The 22146-nt window shown below is 44.7% G+C and overlaps 1 protein-coding gene across 3 annotated transcripts in view; it reads right to left on the bottom strand.

Annotated features, from left to right (window-relative positions):
* TTC28 (tetratricopeptide repeat domain 28) overlaps positions 1–22146 on the bottom strand; it is a 124322-nt gene that overhangs the window by 82551 nt on the left and 19625 nt on the right. Inside the window, exon 1 of one of the 3 annotated variants that reach the window (XM_030502130.1) lies at positions 3457–4032. The exons of the other annotated variants lie outside the window; for them this stretch is intronic. Coding sequence (XP_030357990.1) covers positions 3457–3483 — 27 coding nt within the window. The 5' untranslated portion in view covers positions 3484–4032. Of the gene's footprint in view, positions 1–3456; positions 4033–22146 lie in introns of those variants that run through there. 3 annotated transcript variants of the gene reach the window in all.

The following is a 22146-nucleotide window of genomic DNA, read 5'->3' as shown; positions in this document are numbered from 1 at the left end:
TGCACATCTCTGCTGCCATAACATCCCTCTTCATTCTTTACTCCTAATCCTGTGTTGCTACTTCCAGCAGCACAGCAAAATGGAGCCTGCTCTAAGCCCATGACCAGAGCTAGTGCAGTGCTCACTAAAATTCACTCACTAAACCAATAGAAATCTAAAAGAGTATAAGTTGTGACAGAAATATAGTGAAACGCGTATGAATTTACTAAAAGTATGTTTTCTCCTGTACTGCAGGAAACTGAAAAAGCCATTTGATTACAGAGGAGCTATTACCTACGAATGAATCCTTTTCCTGAAACGCTCTTGGTAAATATACATAACTTCTGCATGTTGGTAACAAAGGGATATTGCAGCTCATCCCTGTGTTGTCGCTAATGATTGATTGGATCCTTCATGAAATCTGCACCTTACAGTCAGTGGTTTCAGGTTTTGTCCAGCATTTTCTCGTCATAACTGAGTAGCGACTCCTATACACAGTTTTTGTCAGTATGTAAAACAGCTTCTGTTCTTGGGCTTCTTAAGCACATAAGATATAGCACAATGCTCCTGCATAACAACTTGCTGGCTGTGATACCTTTGAAGGGAGTGCTCTCTCCTCTGAGCTCCAGCACCCACCATGTAAACACAAATATAGTGACTTTTTATATCATTATTATTCACAGATAGAAGAATCTGCACTGGCAAACAGGAGCACACCACCCCCCAAGCCATCCTCTTCTTCTCTCAGCTGAGCTATGAGATCCAGCGAGAAGCACCACAGCACAGCCAGGGAGGACAGCAAGCATCCCTAGGACCGGGCACAGGGCACGCTCAGCCTTACACCGAACCATTCCCTGAAGCCAAAGGAAGCTTCGAAGAGGCTGTGATAAGGGATGCTGGAAAGCAAGCTGTAATTCCTGCAGCCTGACCCACTCAGCACTGCAACACAGCTGATTTGATGCTTTTCAAAGAATATAATCAATACAGTGCATCAGCCATTTCTGTATCCAGATCATGTATAATTTAATTACCAGCCTCCTGAGAGTCTGTCGGTGCTGTAGTGCTCACCCTAACGCCCCGGGCATCTTATGCTTGAATTTTAGCCTGGCTTCCCAAGGGAAGAGGCTTCTGCACGGCACTGGCAGCCCATCCATCCATCTGTCCATCCATCCGTCCATCCACCCGCCTGTCCCAGAGGCTTCAGGGACCACTGACCGTTGATTTGCCGCAGAAATGCATCCTGTGAGAGTGGCCACCAACACAAACCCTGCTCTGAACCAGGCACCTGCCAGACAGAAGCGAGGGGGAACCTGACGGGACACAGAGCCAGAGGCAAGTCATGGAAGTCCACAGGAAAAGAGTCTTTATTAGTTGTGATGCTTGTGGAAAGAAATGGCAACAGAAAATAAATATTTCTGTCACATGCAAACATTTTGTTTTCATTGCTAGAGGCAAGAGAATGCCTTACACACTACAGGTGACAGTGGTATCTTAGCATCACCAAACAAAGGAGCCTACTCCAGGTTTACAAACAGCACTCACAAACTGCATGTGATACTGTGCTGCATAGTTTAGTAGCTGCAAAAGCAAAAAATCCTTCAACGAACAAAACACCTTAAACATTTAATAATAATAAAAAAAGAATGGATAAAGCAAAAGAACAGGAGTACAAATACAACAAATCCAAGGAGACCTCTCATTCAGCACAGCACACACACATTCACTGCTGTGTGACAGCTCTCATAGGGGGTGTTTCACACGGCAGAGGCAGGCAAATCACTCCTCCGCAGTCAGCGAGAAACAACCAAGAGCAGCAAATGTCCAAGGGCTACAGGAACACTCACTACTACACTGTCCTGCTCGGTCTGTGCCCTACCAAGGGCCAGAGCAGCAGCAGCGCCTTCTCCCACGGGCTGGAGCCACGTTCTCACGCAGCCCTGCAGAGGCCAGGCCCGCGGGAACCCCAGCTGCACTCACCTGAGTGCTGGCAGCACCGGCAGAACAACTGCATTTTACTGATAGTACAGTCCAGAACAGAACCTATTCCAGTGTGAACATAGTTTCCATCACATCATAGCAAGAGCAGGAATTATTTTTTGCTCATACTAGTAAGATGCTCAACAGTTCAGACAAGTTCAGCCATCTCCTGCACTCTCCACACAACCAAACTTGGTTGCCCAAAATCAACTCGATTTGGACACAGATGATAATGCAGACAAAAAATAATAACCTTCTGACATGGTGATTTAAGCATACGCGGGTGAGCCAATACTGCGGAGTGAATCCTGACACTTGAAACAGAATCTTCCAGAGCTGAGGAGCCCAGCCAGCAGCCAAGAATAATATTTCAGTGGTTCAGTCGATACAGCTGTAACCATGGCCTGGAGGGGTTTCCACAGCCATAACCACAGGAGCGACTGCACATTCAGTTGAAAATAGTAAAAACAGACATTTAAAAATCTACAGCTCTTAGACATCTCAAAACCAGCTTGAAAGGAGGCACAGAGGGGCCTGAAAAGCACACGGGCACTCCTCTAGAGCCTGCCCATCATCTGTTTATCCTGTTGAAGACACAACAATTTGAAATAAGAACTCCTCTCACTAGAAGGTATTGCCTGCTTGATGAAATTCAAGGCACAGCTTCGAAACAGTTGGAAGGAGAGGATGTGACACAAAGCCTGGCGGGTTCCCCGGGCAGGCAGTGGCAGCGCACACTCCATCAGGACCTTCTGAAGCACCGTTCACTTCCACGTCCAACACTCCAAGCGAGAGACGCTCTCATGCGTTTCACATATGATTCCTATTTCTCCCCTGATGTAAAACACAGTATCGCACATCACGCTACAAAGAAAGCCGGAGCCCTGCTGGTTCGAGCAGGTTTTTCCAAAAGCAAAAGGAAAATAAGGAGTGTAATAGCCCGCAGCTGCCAGGAGCAGGGGGTCACTGCTGGGGGGGGCAGCGCGCTCCCTTTGCTGGATTTCCCCCCCAAAGAATGTCAATAAAAAGTGCTGCCAAGCGCGCTGGAGCGGGAGCGCCCTGACGGGCCGAGGGACCCGCCGGGCTCGGGCGGGGCGGCCCCTGGTCCGCCGGCCCCCGCTGACCGGCCGCGCTCCGCGGCTTCGGCCGAGCAGCCATATTAGGAAGCGGCCCAAGCGCCGGGCGGGCGGCCCGCCACCGACGGGCCCACGGGGGAACGGCGCGGCCCGGCCCAGGCCCATCGGCGGAGCCGGCCCGGCCCCGCGGCCGCTGCCTCTCGGCATCCCGGCGGGGCGGGCGCGGCACCCGCCGGAGCGAGAAAAGTTCGCGACGGCTCCCGCGACTGGCGGGGCGGCACCCGCAGGGGGGGGGGAATACGGGACACACAGGGGAGCGCGGCCGCGGGACGGAACCGGGACCAGACCCGCCGCTCCGCCCGCGTCTGTGGGGCAGCCCGTCCCGGGAGACAGGCCACGGCGCCGGCCCCTGCGCGTCACTCACCTTCTTCCGGGGCTGCCATTTCATCATATTTGTAGAGCGGGGACGCGGAGCATCAAGGTCGCGCTTGGGAGCCGGCGGCGAGTGCAGCGGCGCCGCAGCCCGCGGTCATGCTGCCCGGCCCCGCCGCCAGGCCCGCGCCGCGCTCCGCCGCGCCCGCGGGAGAGGAGCCGGCCGCGCCGCGCGGGCCATCGGAGCGGGGCTCTGTCAGGCGGCGGCGGCCACAGCCTCCGGCGCAGGTCCGCCCGCACCGCCTCACGGCCGCGGCCCGCGGGGAACCCCCGCGCGCATCGTGCGCGACCGCCCCGCGCCCACACCCGGCCCCCGCCCCGCGCCGCCGCACGGAGGCAGAGAGGGGCGCGAGCGCCGGCACAGCCCCGCCCCCCGCGCCGGACCGAGCCCCGCCCCGCCTGCGGGCCCCGCCCTGCGCCCGTCCCGGAGCTCCGGAGCCAGCGGCTCTCGCCGCGCGGTCCCCGCCGGGGACCCGCAGCTCCCGGGGCAGAGGCTGTGCGAAGCGGGAGGATCCGGCTGGAGCGGCCGGTGCTGCCAGCGCTGCCCCGGGGCCGCGTTCCGGACAGCGCAAGCGCGGGGCCCGCGCTCCGCTGAGGTTCGTTGCCGCAGTAAAAAACTGCGAACAGCTCGCTAGCGAGGTCCAGGTTCTTCCACAGCAGCATTGTGCGATGACAAACCCCTACAGACACCCGGTAACCTCCCTCTCCTCGCTCAAAGCAACCCAGAACATGTTTACTCGCGATGCTCCATGGTGCAGGAGCTCCGGGCACACCAGAGGAAAATGTTTTGGTTCAGGGAGGTATTTTGGGGCAATACTTGCAGGGCTGAGGTCATCAGCAGGAAAGCCACAAATCCCACCATGTGTCAAAGCTGAATTGACAAAAGGTGACAGACCAAAGTCACCCTGTGTGCGGCATTGGCAGCACGATGTGAAGGACACATCCATAGAGCAGACAGCAGAGGGTATTTTGGGGAGAACAGCCTGTTCTGTTCTTCAAGCTCCTGTCCAGGAAACATGAACAAACTGGGATGAAGCTGGATTTTCCCATATTATTTCCTATTCAATGCATCTGCTTCTTCCACCCATCCTGGATCGCCTCATGTGCGCTGAGGGAAATGACAACATTCTCTCTCTATGGCCCAAGTGTTTGGATTGTCACAGTAGAAGAAACCCAAAGGTGTTACTCGTCAGAGCTGGCATATCAGGGAGCTGTGCCCTCCTACCGTACTCACAGCACAGCCGGTGTGCCCTGGAACCCACCGATTTCCATCAGTTCAAACACTGGCACTGACAATCCTCAGGAGTTCTGTACTGGCAGAGTCAGTGCTCCATAAAGAAAATAAACGTTTCAAGTCAGACAATGCCATTTACCATGATGCTGTCAGAAAGCAGCTTAATTTAATTCACAGACAGATTGCAAAATGTGTTGTTTTGACAAGATCAACAGGAGGTTTTTGAAATTCTTCCTGAGTAAAGATTAATTAACAGGAAGCAAAGCAGGAGCTGTGCTTATACACCTGTCACACAGGGAGCGGGCTGCTTCACTCCAGAGCTTAATGCTTACTCCAGTGATTGGCATTTCTGCTGGATTTAAACTGCTTTTTTCTTCTGCTGTTGAAAAAAGAAATAACATTGGCACTATTTCCAAAGCCACTGAAAATAGCCAGAATGCAGGCAGTATAAATGCCTGGCATCTGAAGGAAATGTCCAACATTCTTCCCTCTTTCAAAGTCAGAGGGTTATCTGAATTCTTTAAGATTAAAGAAAATGCAGTGTGATTTTTGGTTTTGTTTTTAACAGTTTCTCCTCCCAGGTTGGAAGCCACTCAGTATGTAGCAATTCAATTGCTAGAAAATGATGAAACCATCCTCTTTACACTGGTAGCTTCCATATTTTTTATCATGAGAACAGGATCCTTGTGTCCATTTCAAAGTGAACCATTTTCTCAAGTAATCAGCAAAGCCAAGAAACTCAAGTGCTAGAGCTTCATAAAGTTCAGTCCCAATCAGTGGACAAGTTGTGAATAATACAAACACAAAGTAGAAGATAATGTTCGACCAGGGAAGTTAAATGCCTCTCAGTTCCTTACGGGTGAAATGGCTGACAAGAAACAGTCAGCTCTGGCCGCCAGCAGCCCTGGCTCACAACACTGCTGTGTCTGGGGAGCCACATGCCATCCATGTGCATGAGCCAAGTGCACGATCATGCCCGTTCATAGACCCCATCACAGGTTACTGACATCTCTCCTCTGTAAGAAGCAGCATCATGAGCCCATTCTGAGTGGTTGGACTTCTGGGCACTGGGACAGGAGCTCCCAGGGAACAGAGTTTTCTCTTCAAACGTATGTCAATAAGGAATAACCACATTTTGTTCCAATATTTATGAGTGAATAATGGTGAGCAAAATGACTGGCTACACCAATGCCTTTTTTTTCCTTTCCCTGATTTACTGCTATTTTTAAACCTCGAACTGTGGATCTGTCCAACATATTGTGTCAAATACCTGCTCCTTTTCTCCTCAAGGTGTTGACTAGCCTGGAAGAAAGCTGTGTGTTATTAACACCTATCTGATATTAGATCTCATTCTTGCAACTCTATTAAAAAAAATCTTTTAAAGTGTCATTTTCAAATTAACCCTTGGTGAGAACCTAGAACTATTTAATGTACTATCTCCTTTCTTGCATAACCCTTGGTTTTCAGTAACTTCTAATACCTTTGTTACACCTTGAAATTCCCTCTACTCAACCAAAGAGCATCACCTAGAAGCAATTACATGTACTGCAAGTAGAAAAAGGTCCTGCTGGAGACGGCTTGGTGAGCAGACTGCAGGTTAGGCTATGCAAAGTGCAGGAGAATTCAGTTTATTGGGTCATTCTACAGCTTAGCAAGCATCTAAATTGGGCAGTACTCAGCAGGCACATAAAGATTTGGAGTTACACCTTGATCTTATGACGTACACTTTCCTGTGAACTCTCTGGATGGGTAGTCTGGAAGATGCCAGCATTTTAACAGTTAACAACACACCAACAGAGCAAGGGGGATGTAGATCATGCTCTTAATAGCCCAGTCCCTTGGCAAATTCATGAAGCGTAATAAAATCAAATCATTTTATTTCTGATTTTATTAAAGCAGCTTTCAATTCATTACAATGATTCTGTGTCTATTGCTTTGTCTGCCTCAAAGTAGCACTCTGAACACAAACACGGCACCTTACGATGGGTTAAGGTCAGGTACAGCACGCTCCACCTGAGCTACTGCAGCCCCAAGCAAGTGTGCACTATGAAAGGGAGAAAGTGTTTCAGCAAGTTCTCCTAAGTCTGGGAGAAGGGAACTGCCTTGAAATGCAGTAGTCGGTGTGCTGCAGTTCTGATCACTGCTCTAGATCACCAGAAACCAGCAATGCTAACTCATCTCTCCATGTTAGCTTATGGCAAATTCTCTGCAATTAACGATCAAAATTTACTTCCAGCCTCCACACCTAAGGGCACTTTGGGCACACGATCTACTGTTCATTTCTCATATAGGAAGAGAGAAGTACAAAGTTCAACTAAAGGTGCTGGGGTAATGCAGCGTTATCACAGTACATACACCAGGGAGAGGACACAGTGAAGGGCAAGAATACAGTAGGCCAGGAAAGCAATTCAAGGTCCTATGAAGTTTTTGCATGTTCTGATGGTCTTCTGGTCCATCCAACCTTTTGTTCCTGTTGCATTTTGCTACTAGACTACAGTATTTCAGCCTGTTCTCCTTATAATAAAGATTGAGTGTTCTATGCTGTGTAGCAGCAGCATGGATTATTTTCATGATTAGGTTATCTGGGGTTCACATCTCAGCAGCTGACTCTCTTCAAAAGACTGAGAATCACTTCAGAAAATACTTTGTTTAGTCAAGCAGAAAAAGCCCTTTTCACAGGGATATAATCCAGGCTGAAAAACCAAGGAGGGGGCTTTCAAAAATAAGGATATACTTATTGGAAAATACCACTTCTGACAGGAGAAGCAGCTGAGAAAAACTGGTTGCTTAAGACTAATTAGAGAGTTGTAGCACAATTTAGTTCAAAGAGATGCAGAACTGAGATGAACTGAAGATAAAAAAGCCAAAAGCATTTATTCCTGGCAACTGGCTCATGAAGACAGAGGGGCAAGGGAGGGAGGCGTCACAGAGGCCAAATGAGCTGAGGGCTGTAGATGCCTGTTACTAATTACAAATTATTCCGTGGTACCATGAAATGACTGAATAGGTTGATACAAGATTAGGGCTAATCTTGTTGCAATGGAGTCCCCTCTCAAGTACTGATACCTGAGCTAGGCTTAGGGAATGGACTTTTGCACAGGTACCTCTTGCCCGTGGTCACAGGGAGCACAGGACACCATGCTGCATGTTTTGCTCCTGTGATTCCCTGGCTTCCAGGCACTCACTCGTAAATATTTTCTCCAGAAAGCAAACCCAGCTTGCAGTGGTATTCGCCTAATACCCAGGAGGTTGGAACTAGATGACCTTCAGAGGTCCCTTCCACCCCAAACCATTCTCTGATTCTATGGGTCTGTAACACAGGTCACTGCCAAGCAGAAACACAGGAGGCAGCAAAGTTTCCCTGCCGAAGATTTGCCTACATAAAGAGATGGGTAAGCCAGGAATGTGTATGGAAAATAAACCCACCAAAACCCACTCATCTTTGGAGGCCTTGAAAATGCATGTCCATATTTTCTACCTCATTTGGGGCTTTTGCCCTAAAATTAGGCAGTTCTCTTTTAATTAATGGACCAGGTCTTGTGATAAAACTTCATCCATTTCACAGCCTTTGGGAAATAACTGGTGAAAACTGCATCATTCCCTATGCCACTGTTTGGTATTCTAAGAGAGAGCCCTCTTCCACATCTTGTAGAAGAAAAGAAAAAAAAGTCGGGGGGAGGTGGGACAGGGAATGGCATACTGGCCCATTTCATCATCTTCCCTTTCACAGCATAGTGGGAGAGTCTCTCTTGGACCATAACTGTGACATAAAATACAGAAAATGTGCAAGGAAACAAGCACTGTCACAGACTGAGAAACAGTGAAGGCCTTCATGCCTTGTAGGCCCAGTTCTGCAAGAGCTAAAACATTTCTGCATTACCAACACTGTTTTGGTCACAAATCTAAAACAAGGCATTGTACAGTCTGCTGTGAAGAACATCAACTCCATCCCCACCAAGCCCAGCACACTCAATGTCCAACACTTCAACAAGGAAGATGCGTGTAGAACACATAAATACTTCCGAGGTCTCTATATGAGGAACTAGAAGGAATTCTGCCTGCACAAGGGTGAGTTTAATGTTAACGGAATAACCAAACTCATCTGCAGCAGGGACAAACAGCGGCAAAACACAGAGAGGCAGCAGCTGAACTGACATGGAGATGACACTCTGATTCGTCATGGGCAAGCACCCAAGTCAAGATTCTAAAATACACAGAAATGAATATGGTGGGCAAATCCTTCTCTATTTGCAAGGGAAAAGCTAATTATATAGAGCACCCTGTAAGACAGAGATGGGGAACTTCCAGATCAAGCTTAAGGATGAAAGTTTCAGTCACAAATAGAAATATTCTGGTGAGTGACTCATCAAGAGAACCATTATTTAAATGTAATGTTGTGCCAGTGAAATATTTATGTGATAGTGTCAGGGCAAAATGTGTATTTCTGTAGTTCACTGGATAAAAAATACATCCTAAATTTTAACTCTAGCTTACCAAGGAAGGTGTTTGCTTTTGTATTGTGCTATTGGCTTAAGAAGCTTCAGCTCTTTCACTACATGATTCCAAGCAGAAAACATCGTGTTTGGGAGCTGCTTCTCATTATGACTTCCCCCTCCCTTTTTCCGTAGGAAGCACAATTACTGCTGCTATGGAAACAAGTGTAATTCAGTCAAGATGTGGGTCAAAGCAATACTTGGGAGGCAAAGATTTACCAAAAAGAATCATGTTTGCTGTCTGTCCTCTCCTGGAGAAGGATTTTCTCCCAGTCTTCCCTTGCTGACATCCATCATCATCTGCTGTCTCAAGTGAGAAATTCAGAGAGCCACGTAAGTCACATGTAATGATGTAGCACACAGGTGACACCAGGATGAGTAGGGAACTGTTCTGCTCCTTGCGAGGCCGGTGACCGTGGGGCACATGCCAGAGCAGAGTCACACGCAGAGGGACCAGCCGCCGAGGGACAGGTGGTCACCTCCTCTGCACAACCTAAAGGAATGTAGCTTGAGGTTGAGAGGGGAAACCTCCTCCTACCTCAGAGCATGGAAACCACACCTTGTTTTCAGGGCATGTTATTTATTGTTCATTAATGTAGAACTTACTGTGCCACAGGCCCCAGCCAAATCTTGAAGAACAGTATTTTCCCGAAGAACGCACAATACAGCACAGAGATCTAAGAAGAGACGTTAAGGGCAGTATGATTATCTGGGCATGCTGGAAATGAATTGAGGAGAAGGAGGAAGGAGAGGGGGAGAAAGAGCACACATGGCAAAGGGAGCAGCCTGTTCGAGAAGGAAAAAAAGAGGATGTGCACAGGGGGGGATGGAGGGTCAGCATGTTCTCCTGCGTGTGGTATCTGCTCTTGACCCGAGCTCCATGGCTCTCCACAACCTTGTCCACCCCATTGAGCAGCAGCACTGGTGGACTCCAAAGAGCTGGCAGCAATGCTGTGGAGCCATGAGCAACGATTAGGCCAGGGAATACACCAGGAGCACTGTCAGTCGGAGGGGGGAAGGGGACGTCATGAATGGGGGAATTAGAAATAAGTATTTTGACTGTAAGTATCAGAATTCAAAGGCAACCACAGTTTCTTTCCGTGTTTCAATATTCACAATATTCCCTCCTATCCCCAGGAAATGTTCCTGAATTCTGCAGGTCTTTGAGGAAACTCTCCTGTTTCACATGCCAGTGATTTCGGAGAGGATGCTGTTCTTCATACATTCACCTCCCTCTCTGCTCCTGCCCGTTGCCAAGCAACTCCAGCCTGTCTGCAGGACCTGCCTCCTAACCACCAGCAGCTCAAACCATTACTCTGTACCGAAAAACACAAATTTAAGAATGAAACAGACACAGCTAAACCAGAAAAACATACGTCCCTTTAGTGCTTGTATCATTTTGTGGGAACCTTGGAGGTTGCAGCTTGTCAGAAGGCAACAAACCACAGAATCCCAGGAGGACTGAGGTGGAAAGGGACCTCTCTGGAGATCACCTGCTCCACCAGGGCCACTCCGAGCTGGCTTCCAGAACCATGTTCCTGGGCAACCCATGCCGGTGCTCAGTCACACTCGCAGTGAAGAAGTGTTTCTTGATGTTCAGAGGTGCCACTCTGTGCCCATGGCCTCTGGTCCTGCACTGGGTACCGCTGGGAAGAGCCTGGTTCTATCCTCTTCGCACCCTCCCTGCAGGTATTTATATATTACCAAAACTAGCAAGTGTTAAAAGCACTTCAAAAAAATCTGCAAGGCAGTTTTCTGAAGTGCTAGAAAACGTCGGGAGGCCACCATCAAATTAAACAACAGGTTGTTTTCCAGGATGAAGCACTGCTTCCCCCCGTCTGGTGTGTGTACATCTATATATCCGTATTGTTATCCCACAGTACTCTTGATTATTACTCAGAAGCCAGAATGGTTCAAAGCAGGTTCAAAGAAGCTCTTACTGTCCCAAAATGGGAGACTCACACTAATTTAGTGGAGAAGGATATATAAATTAAATCTTTTTTCTAGATACACTTAAAATGTTATCAGGTTCCTGCAAATTCATAAACACCAAAATGCTGCTTTTATTCCCCAAGATCCAGATGAGCCCCCTTTGACTGCTCTTCATAGTACACATTCAACATATCTGTGTGAATTCCTTCCAAAGAATCCAGTTGCAATTTAAATTTTCTAGACACAGACAGTAGTGAGAAAACCTCGCTCTTCCCAGTATCATGCTGCTGGGACTAAAGGGCTGAGACAATCATTTGCTGGAAGAGGCAATGATTTAAAAGATCAGTTTGTGTTGAAATGAAGGAATTCTGTGTTTGACTATGAAACACCACCAAGCAGGAAAGTAGGCAGCTGAGGTACCTTTAAAGAAACACCACTGCTGTGGAAACAGATCCATCAACATACCAGAAACATCAGAACAACCTCCCAAGCCCTGATAGCATTCTAAATGTGACAGCTTTCATCTACGGTTTGGAATCACGCTCTCACACAGACAAGGCTCCCAAAGAGGTGACTCCGGACACTCTGGAAAATGACATGAAGAAACTGAAAGTAAAATAAATTAAACGTGTCCATCTGCCAGCATAACATCCCAAATACTGATTCCTGGCATGTTGCTAAGCAAGACCCAGGTAGTTATACAAAAAGAAGCAACACTACAAAACAGAAAATATTATGTTCACTTGTCAGTGTCTTAGAACAGGAGAAGCTTTAAAAAAGTTTATGAAGTATGAAAAGCCAGGAAGGACAAGCAAGGGAGAATTTAAAGAGGCTCATGACAGGAAGAGAGGTGAGGGGAAAAAGACAAAATGTGTTCACTAACTTCATGCAAGAAATGCAATGAGCTGCATAGTGGGATGAATCGCCTCATTTGGCAAGAGTCCCAAGAAGTCGCGTGGTGCCTAGTGGTGGAGACTCTCCTTTGGGACAGTTCATCAGAACTCTGCAGTGCTCAACAAAACAGAAAAAACAGAAACTGCTTTAATAAATACCTTTGCTGGAGTTCACAGGTTTCTTTGGGAGACAAAATGGGGGGAGGTAGTTACCGAGCTTTGTGACATACTCTGTGTATGAAATTTGTCCTGCTTTTCGGGACATAGAACGTACTTTCTAAAAGTAAGGAAATGCAAGGTTTAATTTAAAATTCTGGTTTAGTTTCCTCTGAAAGGGCTACACAATAAAACTATTGTATTGTAAAAGATCTGTTTTGTCTATTCAGAATTTCTCTTCCACACAGTGGAAATGTAGGTATGTTACACCAGCTACCCTACTCCTGAGCCACGAGATACTCCACAATGATCCTGTAGCCGTCAGAAATGGCACTTAGAGTTCTCTAAGGAGTCTTCTCTTACTGATTTATAATGATAGACAGTTCTACTGCTGAACTTTCTTGTAAAACGTGGAACAGGAATTTCGCTTGTGTCTGTTCACATATTCAGCTGGGACTGCATGAATAAGAGATGTGACACAATTCATCCATACGCAGTCTCCTTTTCCCCAGTCCACAGCGTACTGAAGCCTTACAGCAGCACTTCCCACTGTTACAGCATTACAAGATGGAAGAAAGGAATAAACTGAACTTCTGTACAAACTGACCACAGATACACAGCCAACGAGGTCTCAAAAAAAATCAGATAAATCTTCAGCAAGATGTTCAAAGAGCAGTTCTTTCTTTAGGCTACAGTTAAGGTGAAGAATAACTTGTCATTGCCATGTCAGAGATAACCGTTCTAAAAGTGGGAAACAACCCTGAGGTGCTGTAAAACTGTACAGCATCCCTGAAATCATTGGAGCAGGAACAATTAGATCTCACTGAGGAGTTACATCTAAGATTCTTAGAATAGAATAGCTCCAGTTGAAAGAGACCTACAATAATCAGGCAGCCCCAACTTACTGCTGCAACAGCATATCCAGATGGAGGTTTAACTGACACTGTTCTCGTTACTGACACTGCTGTCAGCCCAGATCTTTCCACAGTGTGTCCATGACTAACCCAATGGGGTGCAGCACACCCCCAACTCTCACAGCCTGTTCTTCCAGGAGTGGGTGTATCTATCCAACGAGCAGACGCAGATGTAGTCTAATACACTTCAGCACCACGATAAAGAGTTTCTTATGCAGTTTTATTTAGCTTCACTACCATGGACACTGCGTTTAGGAGAGCTCATCAAAATAAGAACGTGCCAGTGACCAAGGCAAGTCTCAGTTGGCTTTGCTCCACCATGGAGAGGCCAGCACACTGCTACATCACAAAACACTTACTCAGAACCTGACTTGCAATGACATTTTTCAGCATAAAGTTGTGAATGCATTTAAGAATAACTAGGACAGCTGCTGGCTCCACCCTAAAAATACAGAAGATCATAGCTGCTTCATTTAACTTTGTGTGATCAAGCATCCAATGCTGAAAGAGCATAAGGCTTACTGAGGTACTAAAGTTTTTCTGCTACATGGAGAAACAGAAAGAACTGACCATGCAGCAGTTCCCATCCAAGCCTGACAGGAAAGATGGTTATTTGCAAGAACCAAAAATAAGAAAATATTCAATCTTCATCTACATAAAAGTGGTTACTGATGATAAAAGATTAATTTTAAATACTTTTTAAAGAAAAAAAAACCAAACCAAACCATCCAGTTAAAAGATTATTTAAACAGAAGTTTATTCTGTAATCTATTTTTGCAATTATCCTCTTTTCTTATTCAAGATTTATTACAAGGGGTGATCCCACAGCAGACAAGAGTCACCTGTACTCATTTTACCTTTCTTTCTCTCCAGCTCAGATTTTACCAAGAAGAAAACTCCTTTCTGATGCCGCTTGTTAAAAGTTTGTGCCTTGGAGACTCAAGTCTGGGAGCATTTATCATGTCCATCCAAGCACAGTGATATTTACAGGGCTATGCTCTTCCTTATTAAAATGACACAGAACACGATTTGCCTTCTTTGTTACCAAGCTTGAGAAGCACCAAGGCATGCTGCTGACACTGTGTGCAGCTGGTTATCACAGGCATGGCAAAAAAACTTCAGCATCCCCAGCAGAGGGAAGCGGATCCCTTTTGGGTGGCACAGTCTCAAAACTCAGCAGAAGAAAAAGTTCTACTCTGTGAGTATAAATATGAATCTCCCAGTAAGTCACAGACTTTGCATTCCTCTGAGCAGTGATCAGAGTACATCTTGACCAGACCTTTTGAAAATGGCACAGAGATTCCAGAGTGGCAAGTTTACATGGGTAGCTATTAAAGATGACTTTTCGGTAGTCCTGTATACAGACCAGCAAGATTACAATACCATTAGATAGCAATAAATCCTTTTAGCAGGAAAAATCATCAGTAAACATAACAAAGAGCACAAATATACAAAACAGAAAATATCTCTCAAGCTTGAAATGCTGTCTCATTTGGATAAGGAATTCCTGACTTTCTGCAGGCCTTCTCCTATTGCTGCCTAAAAGCAGCTCCCCTCCTCCTTTAATCTCCCAGAGCCTGTGCAAAAAGGAGAAGCAAAGCTAAATTTAACTCTATACCAATGAGCAGGTAACATATACTGTACTGAACGCACAAAAAAAAAATAAAATAAGTTGACCTCAAAATCTGGAATGAAATTGTATTTTCACCTGGAAGTACAGAAAAAAAATAAACCCACCTTTGGTTTTATTGCATGTGAAGCACTGTTGGGTAAGAGATTCAAATACTCCCTGGAAACACGTTAATCTGCAGAGCGAGCTGTGCATCAGTGAAGAGAGCAGTGCCTGGCACCAGAGGCCTCTGCTGTAACGATAGGGTGACCATTCATTACAAGAAGTAAAAGAAAAGCAGAAACTGGAGTGAATGGATTCCTTTGATTCTCATCTGCTGCAAATAATTCATACTAAGAAGCTCTAGATACGCTTTCTGGATAAAATAGGAGCTTCTCAGAGCTCATCTCTGAACAACAGGAAAATGCTGAATCAGGCCTTCCATACAGGCGGCTCCGAGTGCAGAAACCTGGGGTTTAGGAGTGAGGAACCCCACAGAGTGTATCTGTACTCAGCAGATACTGGGCTGAGACCAGGCTCAGCACAGGACATTCTTGTATTTCTCAGTATCCTTCCAAAGCTGTTTTTTCCATCTGTGGAGCGCGTTCCAGCACACATCTGGCAGCGTGCTGCAGTGTGAACAGCATTTACTAGCTCTCCGGGCATGTGTTATGCATCCAGTGACATCATGCACTCTCCAGATTGCCAAAGCTCAGTCTCTACCGTACAGACCACCAAAACAGAGCCTCGAAATCCCCAGGGGGAAAGAGGGCTAACTTCCAACCCAAAAGGTTTTCCCCTTGCTAAAGCTATTTAATGCTTCATCTGCTGTTCTGTGTTCTCTCCTACTCACACCCATTCTACTTCCCATCTACTTGAAAACAGTTTTCAAATCATTCCTAAATTGCTTGTATTTTATTCCTCCTGCAAACATTTTCTCTTTGCACAAAGCTGTGACTTCCCAGAACAGAACATGCCTTTATCCTTTTATTCACATTGGGCTTTTAACTCTTTAATGACCTGAAAACTGGAAAAATCTGTATTTCCCCCAAAGACATATTTGTTTTTCCTTGCTCTGGGTAATAGCAGGCGATGCAGCACAGGCTCATTGTTCTCTGGAGGCGAAATCAATGGCTCAGCCGGTGTGATACACGTTACTTATCACTGTCTCACCAGCAAGAAAGCTCTCTAGCAGACTTAAGAAAATAGGTTTTACCTTGTAGAGCAAATCAGAAGAAAAATGATTCTGTTCTCTGAAAAATGTTTGTGTTCAGCCATAACTAAATCTTCCAAAACCTTTTAAAGAAAGGCAGACATATGCCAGGACAAAAGGCCCATGACCTACATACTCATCTGTGATGTGGAAAGCCCTGAGCTCAAACTGCTGCAGGGTTAGACGAACCTTTTGCAACACACTCCTCCAGCTCCTGGCCATCTCGTATTTATGAGACTCCTAAGAGAGATTTGGACAATGATGCATCATGCTTTTCAACACCCATGCATTTATCTAATCGCTAGTGGGACCCAAATACTTACACAGGCTTCTGCACCATCCTGTGTTAGCTTATCCCACCATGTAATTAAGTTGTGTGTGGAAAAAATAACTGTATTTTTCACACATGCAACCTGAAAGCTAATTACAGCACTGAGATTCAGCATTACACCGTGTATCACATGCACGTAACTGAGAGACGCAATTTCTTTCATTCCCCGCTTGAGCTACCCAGACTTTGAACCCTCACTGCCTGCTTCCTCCAACTTAGCTGCCCTCCAGTCTCTGACTTTGAATAGGTTACTAGAAAAATGCCTAGAATGCTATGATAGAATTAGATTTAATTTGGTTTAAGTGTGTGCAACCTATTCTTTGGGAAGAATCCGTGAGGCTAAGATCACTTGAAGGACTTCTAAAGCCAGTAATTCATAGCTCTTTGTCCCGTACATTTCTTCTGGTTTACTTCATATCATTTCCACTCACACTGAGGGCTACCACGCACACACAGACACCACACACACACGGAGACACGGGGTTTTTTCTGCAGCTTCTCTGGTGAGGCTGCAGGAGGCAGGGAACGCACAGCACAGCGAGGGACAGGTATCGTGCCATGTTATAAAACTGCCTGAGAACTTCAGGCAGGAGTGCATACATGCAATAGCATATGGCACCGGGATGCTGCCTGCCCCTTAAGGTGTTCATTTCCTATAGCAGGAACACTCCACGCACAAGCCTTGACCTCAGGCAAGCAAGGAGGATAAATCCCATCACTAGACCCAATCTATGGAATCCTGTTGTGCAAAGGTATTGTCACCAGGGCCTGAATTGTATTTAACAGAAGTTTGTTCAACCTCTTCTTAAACACCTTGCTTGGTCACTGTTTAAGAAATTCACAAGTGGCAGAAGCAATCACTGCTGCTGCTTCAGAACTTTCCTTTTGATTGGAAAATGTACCATGCACAAGCTCTTCTACCAACTGCTGCACTCTGCATAGGACAGATACCCCTGGGCACCAAGTCATGCCATGTACTGATGAATATCCAAAGTAAAATTATGGAAGACTGAATGGTTTCCTTGGGTTGTTTGGAAATGACAAATCACTCGGAACAGACTTACGCGCACTCATAATAACTACTTTGAACGGATCCACTATCCACTGATCAGCTTATCATTCATTCTGACATCCTGATTCACCTTGCAAAGTTCCTTTTTACCCAGTATTATGCCACATAATAGATGAGTGGTTTAGTATTTTTTCCAGTGATGAACAGTGTCTAAACTAAATCATTTGCTTTATACTCATGAAGATTAAGATACGCTATTTATTCGTAACTATGTAGTGCTTTCCACATGGAAATATAGATGCTTTGTTTACACTACCTCTTCAATCAGAAAAACCTCAGATTGATTAATTGTCACATATGATACTCCAGTGATTATGTATTTTCCATTTTACTTTTGGTGGGGAAACAAACACGCTGTACAAAGAGAATCCCAACTGCAGATAAAGTAAAAGACCTTAGAAATATCAGATTTAAAAGACACTGTCACAAGGAAGAGATCCTAAGTGTCAACCTTGAACTCCTAGACTTACTTTTACAGGATTGGTTTGTTTTAGCAACACTTCAGGGAATTCTGAGTATTTCTGGTCCCTCCTCACTTGTACCACCAATTCAAGGAAAGAAGGATTTTGTGTCAGAGGAACAGAATTTGTGTCCTGAATTTGAGTTCTGTATTTGTTTTCATGAACAGAGTCTTTATAGAAGGCTTAAAGAAAAGTTATTCTGTAATCTTGGAGATGGAGCACTAATGTGTTTAATTAGAATGCAATGCAGCAACCCCTGGATTGAGACATAGCCCAACACGATCCATCACTCTGTTGGAATGGCTGCAGCAGAACTGGGGGGGCTAACAAGGCCGTCATCTAACAGCCATGGTCACCCGTGCTTCTCTGCATGCTTGAAGAGGCATTCTCCTTCTCCATATGCTTCCATGTCCCTGCCACAGCTGTGGACAGTGCAGGTACCAGTCAATAGAAGATAATCTTAATTCATCATCTTCTCTGTTAGCAATTACCCTTCTTCATTTCAAAATCAAGGTCAGTGTTATTTAGCATATTTATCTTTCAGAATAGCATCAATGTTCCAAGTACTAATGGTTACTCAGCATCTAGTACTAGTTACATAAAAATGGGAATCTTCACAGGATTCTTATTTCCCAGCTGTTTATACTCACATCAAATCAAACTAGCTAAAAAATTATCTCAACTAATCCTTTGAAATGCATCAGCCAGTCCCCCCAGCTCACTCACAGTTATAACGATAACAAAAACCTAGAGGTGAAAATGTATTTCCTTGATTTTTACATTTCAAAACATCTTGAAGAGATATTTGACTATAAAAGGTGTCTGAAGCATATTTGGAAAGCAGACTGCAGGTTAACCTACAGCTGTCTGAAGTTTATTGGCAGTATCTTGAAAGCTGTCACTTGCAGTACTTTTAGGATGCTCCTAACAAGGGTTTAGCCACAAAATGTGAGGCACGAGAACGCATGGCCCATATGCTCCCCATCAGTACAGCAACCGCATTTGAATGCAGAAGTCTCAGCCACCTCCCAGTCAGGCACTGAAATGAAAACTCTTCAGTTATAACATCTCCTCCATATCTCAGGCAGACTAGCTTGTTCCAAACCTCCTGCAAAGCATCTATATTACACATTTGCTTTTGGTAGTGTATGTTTGGACTCGATGGTCTTTAAAGTTCCCTTGCATCCCAAGCCAGTCTATCATTCTACATCACAATTACGCATGGGATATAGACTTGAAGTTCGCAGAGGATTGAGTTTTGCACTGAAGTGAATGACAGAAACTTCCTAATAGTCTTCCAATGGTTTCCAGTATTTAACATGCCTGCAACATGTGGAAGAGGCCTCCTTGCTGGCTATTAAACTTGCTATGCGTGCATTATAGGCACTACTGGAATGTAAATAATTCTCACATGGTTATGTTATTTCTGATACAGGCCTGTCTATACTACTTATTATTATTCTTCCCTGTGAAGGTGCTGAGGCGCTGGCACAGGGTGCCCAGAGAAGCTGTGGCTGCCCCATTCCTGGCAGTGTTCAAGGCCAGGCTTGACGGGGCTTGGAGCAACCTGCTCTAGTGGAAGGTGTCCCTGCCTGTGGCAGGGGGTTGGAACTGGATGAGCTGTAAGGTCCTTTCCAACACAAACCAGGATGGGATTCTATTGAAAAGTACTACTAAATCCTACTTACATCTCTCAGCATCTGCAAAAAAGCTGCAAGCCACACTAGCTCTATTTCTTCCATTTGTAACACATCTAATGAGCAGATGGTTAATTTTGTGAGGGGGGAGATAAAAACCAAAACAACTTTTGTCGGTGCAAGTGATTGGGGGTGCTTTAGTTTTTAAAAGCCAGTTGTTTTGGACATCTGCTCAAATTCCTGACTGCAAGTTTAGCTTTCGGTACATTACCAGAGAAATATTCATATCCCGTATTTGTTTTCAAGTAAAATAAAAACCTATTAGGTATTGTTCTAATGTTTGTAGATATTTAGCAGATGAGAAATATTCTGAGACTAAAATAATTTTCATGCGCCTGGTTCCTATGTATTACCAGCAATAATATTACCCTCTTGATCACAAAGGGTATGAGTTTTTCCATCTTTATGATTGCCACCTCATTGAACGACAGTAGATGAAGTTCCCATCCAACTGGGAATAGGTATCCCTCAAAGGAGAAGGAATACCTCACCTTTGGAGTGAGTTTCTCAAATACAATCTTAGACTGAACCTGAAGCTACACAGTATTTGAAGTGTGAATATTTGAACAATGCTGCTGTTCACTTCTGTAGTTTCATCTGAAAGAAAAAACTAGACCGAACAAGTATACTGGTTCCCTGTTGTAATTTTCTCTTAATTCTGAAGAGGCTAGGGTGTCATGCAGACATTGAGGGACTGGGGTGTTCAAAGGAAGGGAAATCACAAGGTAACAAACGTTCTGTATGCTGTACTGTTAGGATTTTGGGGGTTGCAATATGTAGACATTCTCAGAGGCACCTAAAGTAAAACGTGACCACCACCTTCTTTATCTTTACTGTGATAAAAAGCAAAAAATGAAGCTAAATGAAAACAACAGCCCCTTCGAAGGCCTCAGCAGTTGGAAGACCAGCTAGCTCATGGCACTTACCTTGCTGGAAAAACTGTCTTCCTTTCTCAGATTGATAGAATGAAGATTTGTAGATCTGCTACATTCATTTTGCTTCTTTCTGTTCTACAATGTGATTTTATAAAACGTGAATTCACAGAAGTTACAGTAAATTTTTAATTAATGAAATATAGAGGGTTATTTTCATACAAATTTTAAATTTCCCTATTTTATTAAGCACCAAAACCAACACAATGTGCAACGTATTTACAAATGCATTAAAATATTTATAGCTCCAGAAACAATTTATCGCTGTACTTAACAGTACTGAGCACTCTAAATTACCAGCCATAAAGATTATTTTTCAGTGATTTTTTTTGTCTAGCTTCAGCATGATTCTGTGTGGGGAGACAGGAGGAAGGAAAATAAAATAAAAAAAAAAAAAAAAAGGCATTAGTATTTAGGAGGAAAAATTGTGTAAGAGCAAAAGAGACAATGGATGTTTCTGAGCCAGAACTGAGTTGCTGTTTTGGATCATTAACTAATAGCTCTGATGCTTCCTACTCCTACTCTGCTCTATACCGACTTCAAAATCAGTATCATTCTTCAATGCAGCCCAAGTGTGAGACAAAGCAGAACAAATGTGGGAGGGCATGAAGTCACCCAGGCAACTGATTTCTTTTTTATTCTCTGAAACATTAATTTGGGCTCTTTAAAAAGCTATGTTTACTATACACACTCCTCTTATTCACATTCCTTTCCTGCTGCATTCCCTATTCTGTTACAGCTTTCCAAAGCCTTAACGATTGTACGTTGCAATACCAAACATTTCCCTCTGCAGTTAAGTGCACATATTTTCTGCTATAGCTGTCCTTTTCCAAGCAGTCACAGAATCCATTATTTCTAGGCACACTTTTATAGTGCAACAGAATCCAAGAGCTGACATTTTTTATTTAGTACCCGTGGGCTATAATCATGAAAAATTTACTCCCTAGAATACAGTTGCATGCATTTCATACCCACCACACTCAGTATAAAAAGTAATTTCCTTGAACACACTGGTAACAATGGTAACTTAACAAAACGTAGCAACATAAAATAAACATGAGCATGTAGCACATCTAAATTCTCCAGAGTGATAGTAGTCCATGTTCCTAGCAAAGATTTAAATGAGTAAGAGGCCTTGAAGCTTGACACAGATTTCTGAAGGCACGGGAGAGGATTCAGGGAAGCTGTCATTAAAATAAATTGCTATTAGTGACTACAAACCTCTGATAACGCTGTGGCTCACTGCCGGAGAACTGACAGAGGCAAAACCAAGATGCCCAAGCAATGAAAAACAAATAATCAAGCAGCTTACATGTATTCCTGTGTGATAACAGAGAGAGGCTAAAGGTTACATTTAGAGCGGAATCTAATATTAGACTGTTTTCCAGTTCCTACCCATCTCGTAAAAGAAAAGCAAAAGGGAACCATTATTTTTTTATTTTAGGCCAATGAAGACTGAATTATGATCTGAGAAACAATAACAAGACAATAAAAATAAGAGAATCCGTCCAGAATTCCTGTCCTACATTATTGGAAGATTCCAGCTGGGTGACGAGGGCAGGACCATGGATCCCCTGCCCAGTTCAAGGGGAGCTGTCAGCAAGCAACGCACAGCCCAAAAGGTACCATGATGGTGGCAATGAAACCACGTTTTGTTGGGCTTTTCACACAACACTTAGAAAAATTATGAAACTGAATTCTACAGAGTGTTATGGTTCTACAGGAAAAGTGGTCCCAGAAATTAT

The sequence above is a fragment of the Strigops habroptila genome, chromosome 11 (genome assembly GCF_004027225.2).
Source record: "Strigops habroptila isolate Jane chromosome 11, bStrHab1.2.pri, whole genome shotgun sequence".
Classification (NCBI taxonomy): domain Eukaryota; kingdom Metazoa; phylum Chordata; class Aves; order Psittaciformes; family Psittacidae; genus Strigops; species Strigops habroptila.
This window is presented reverse-complemented; position numbering and strand designations above follow the sequence as displayed.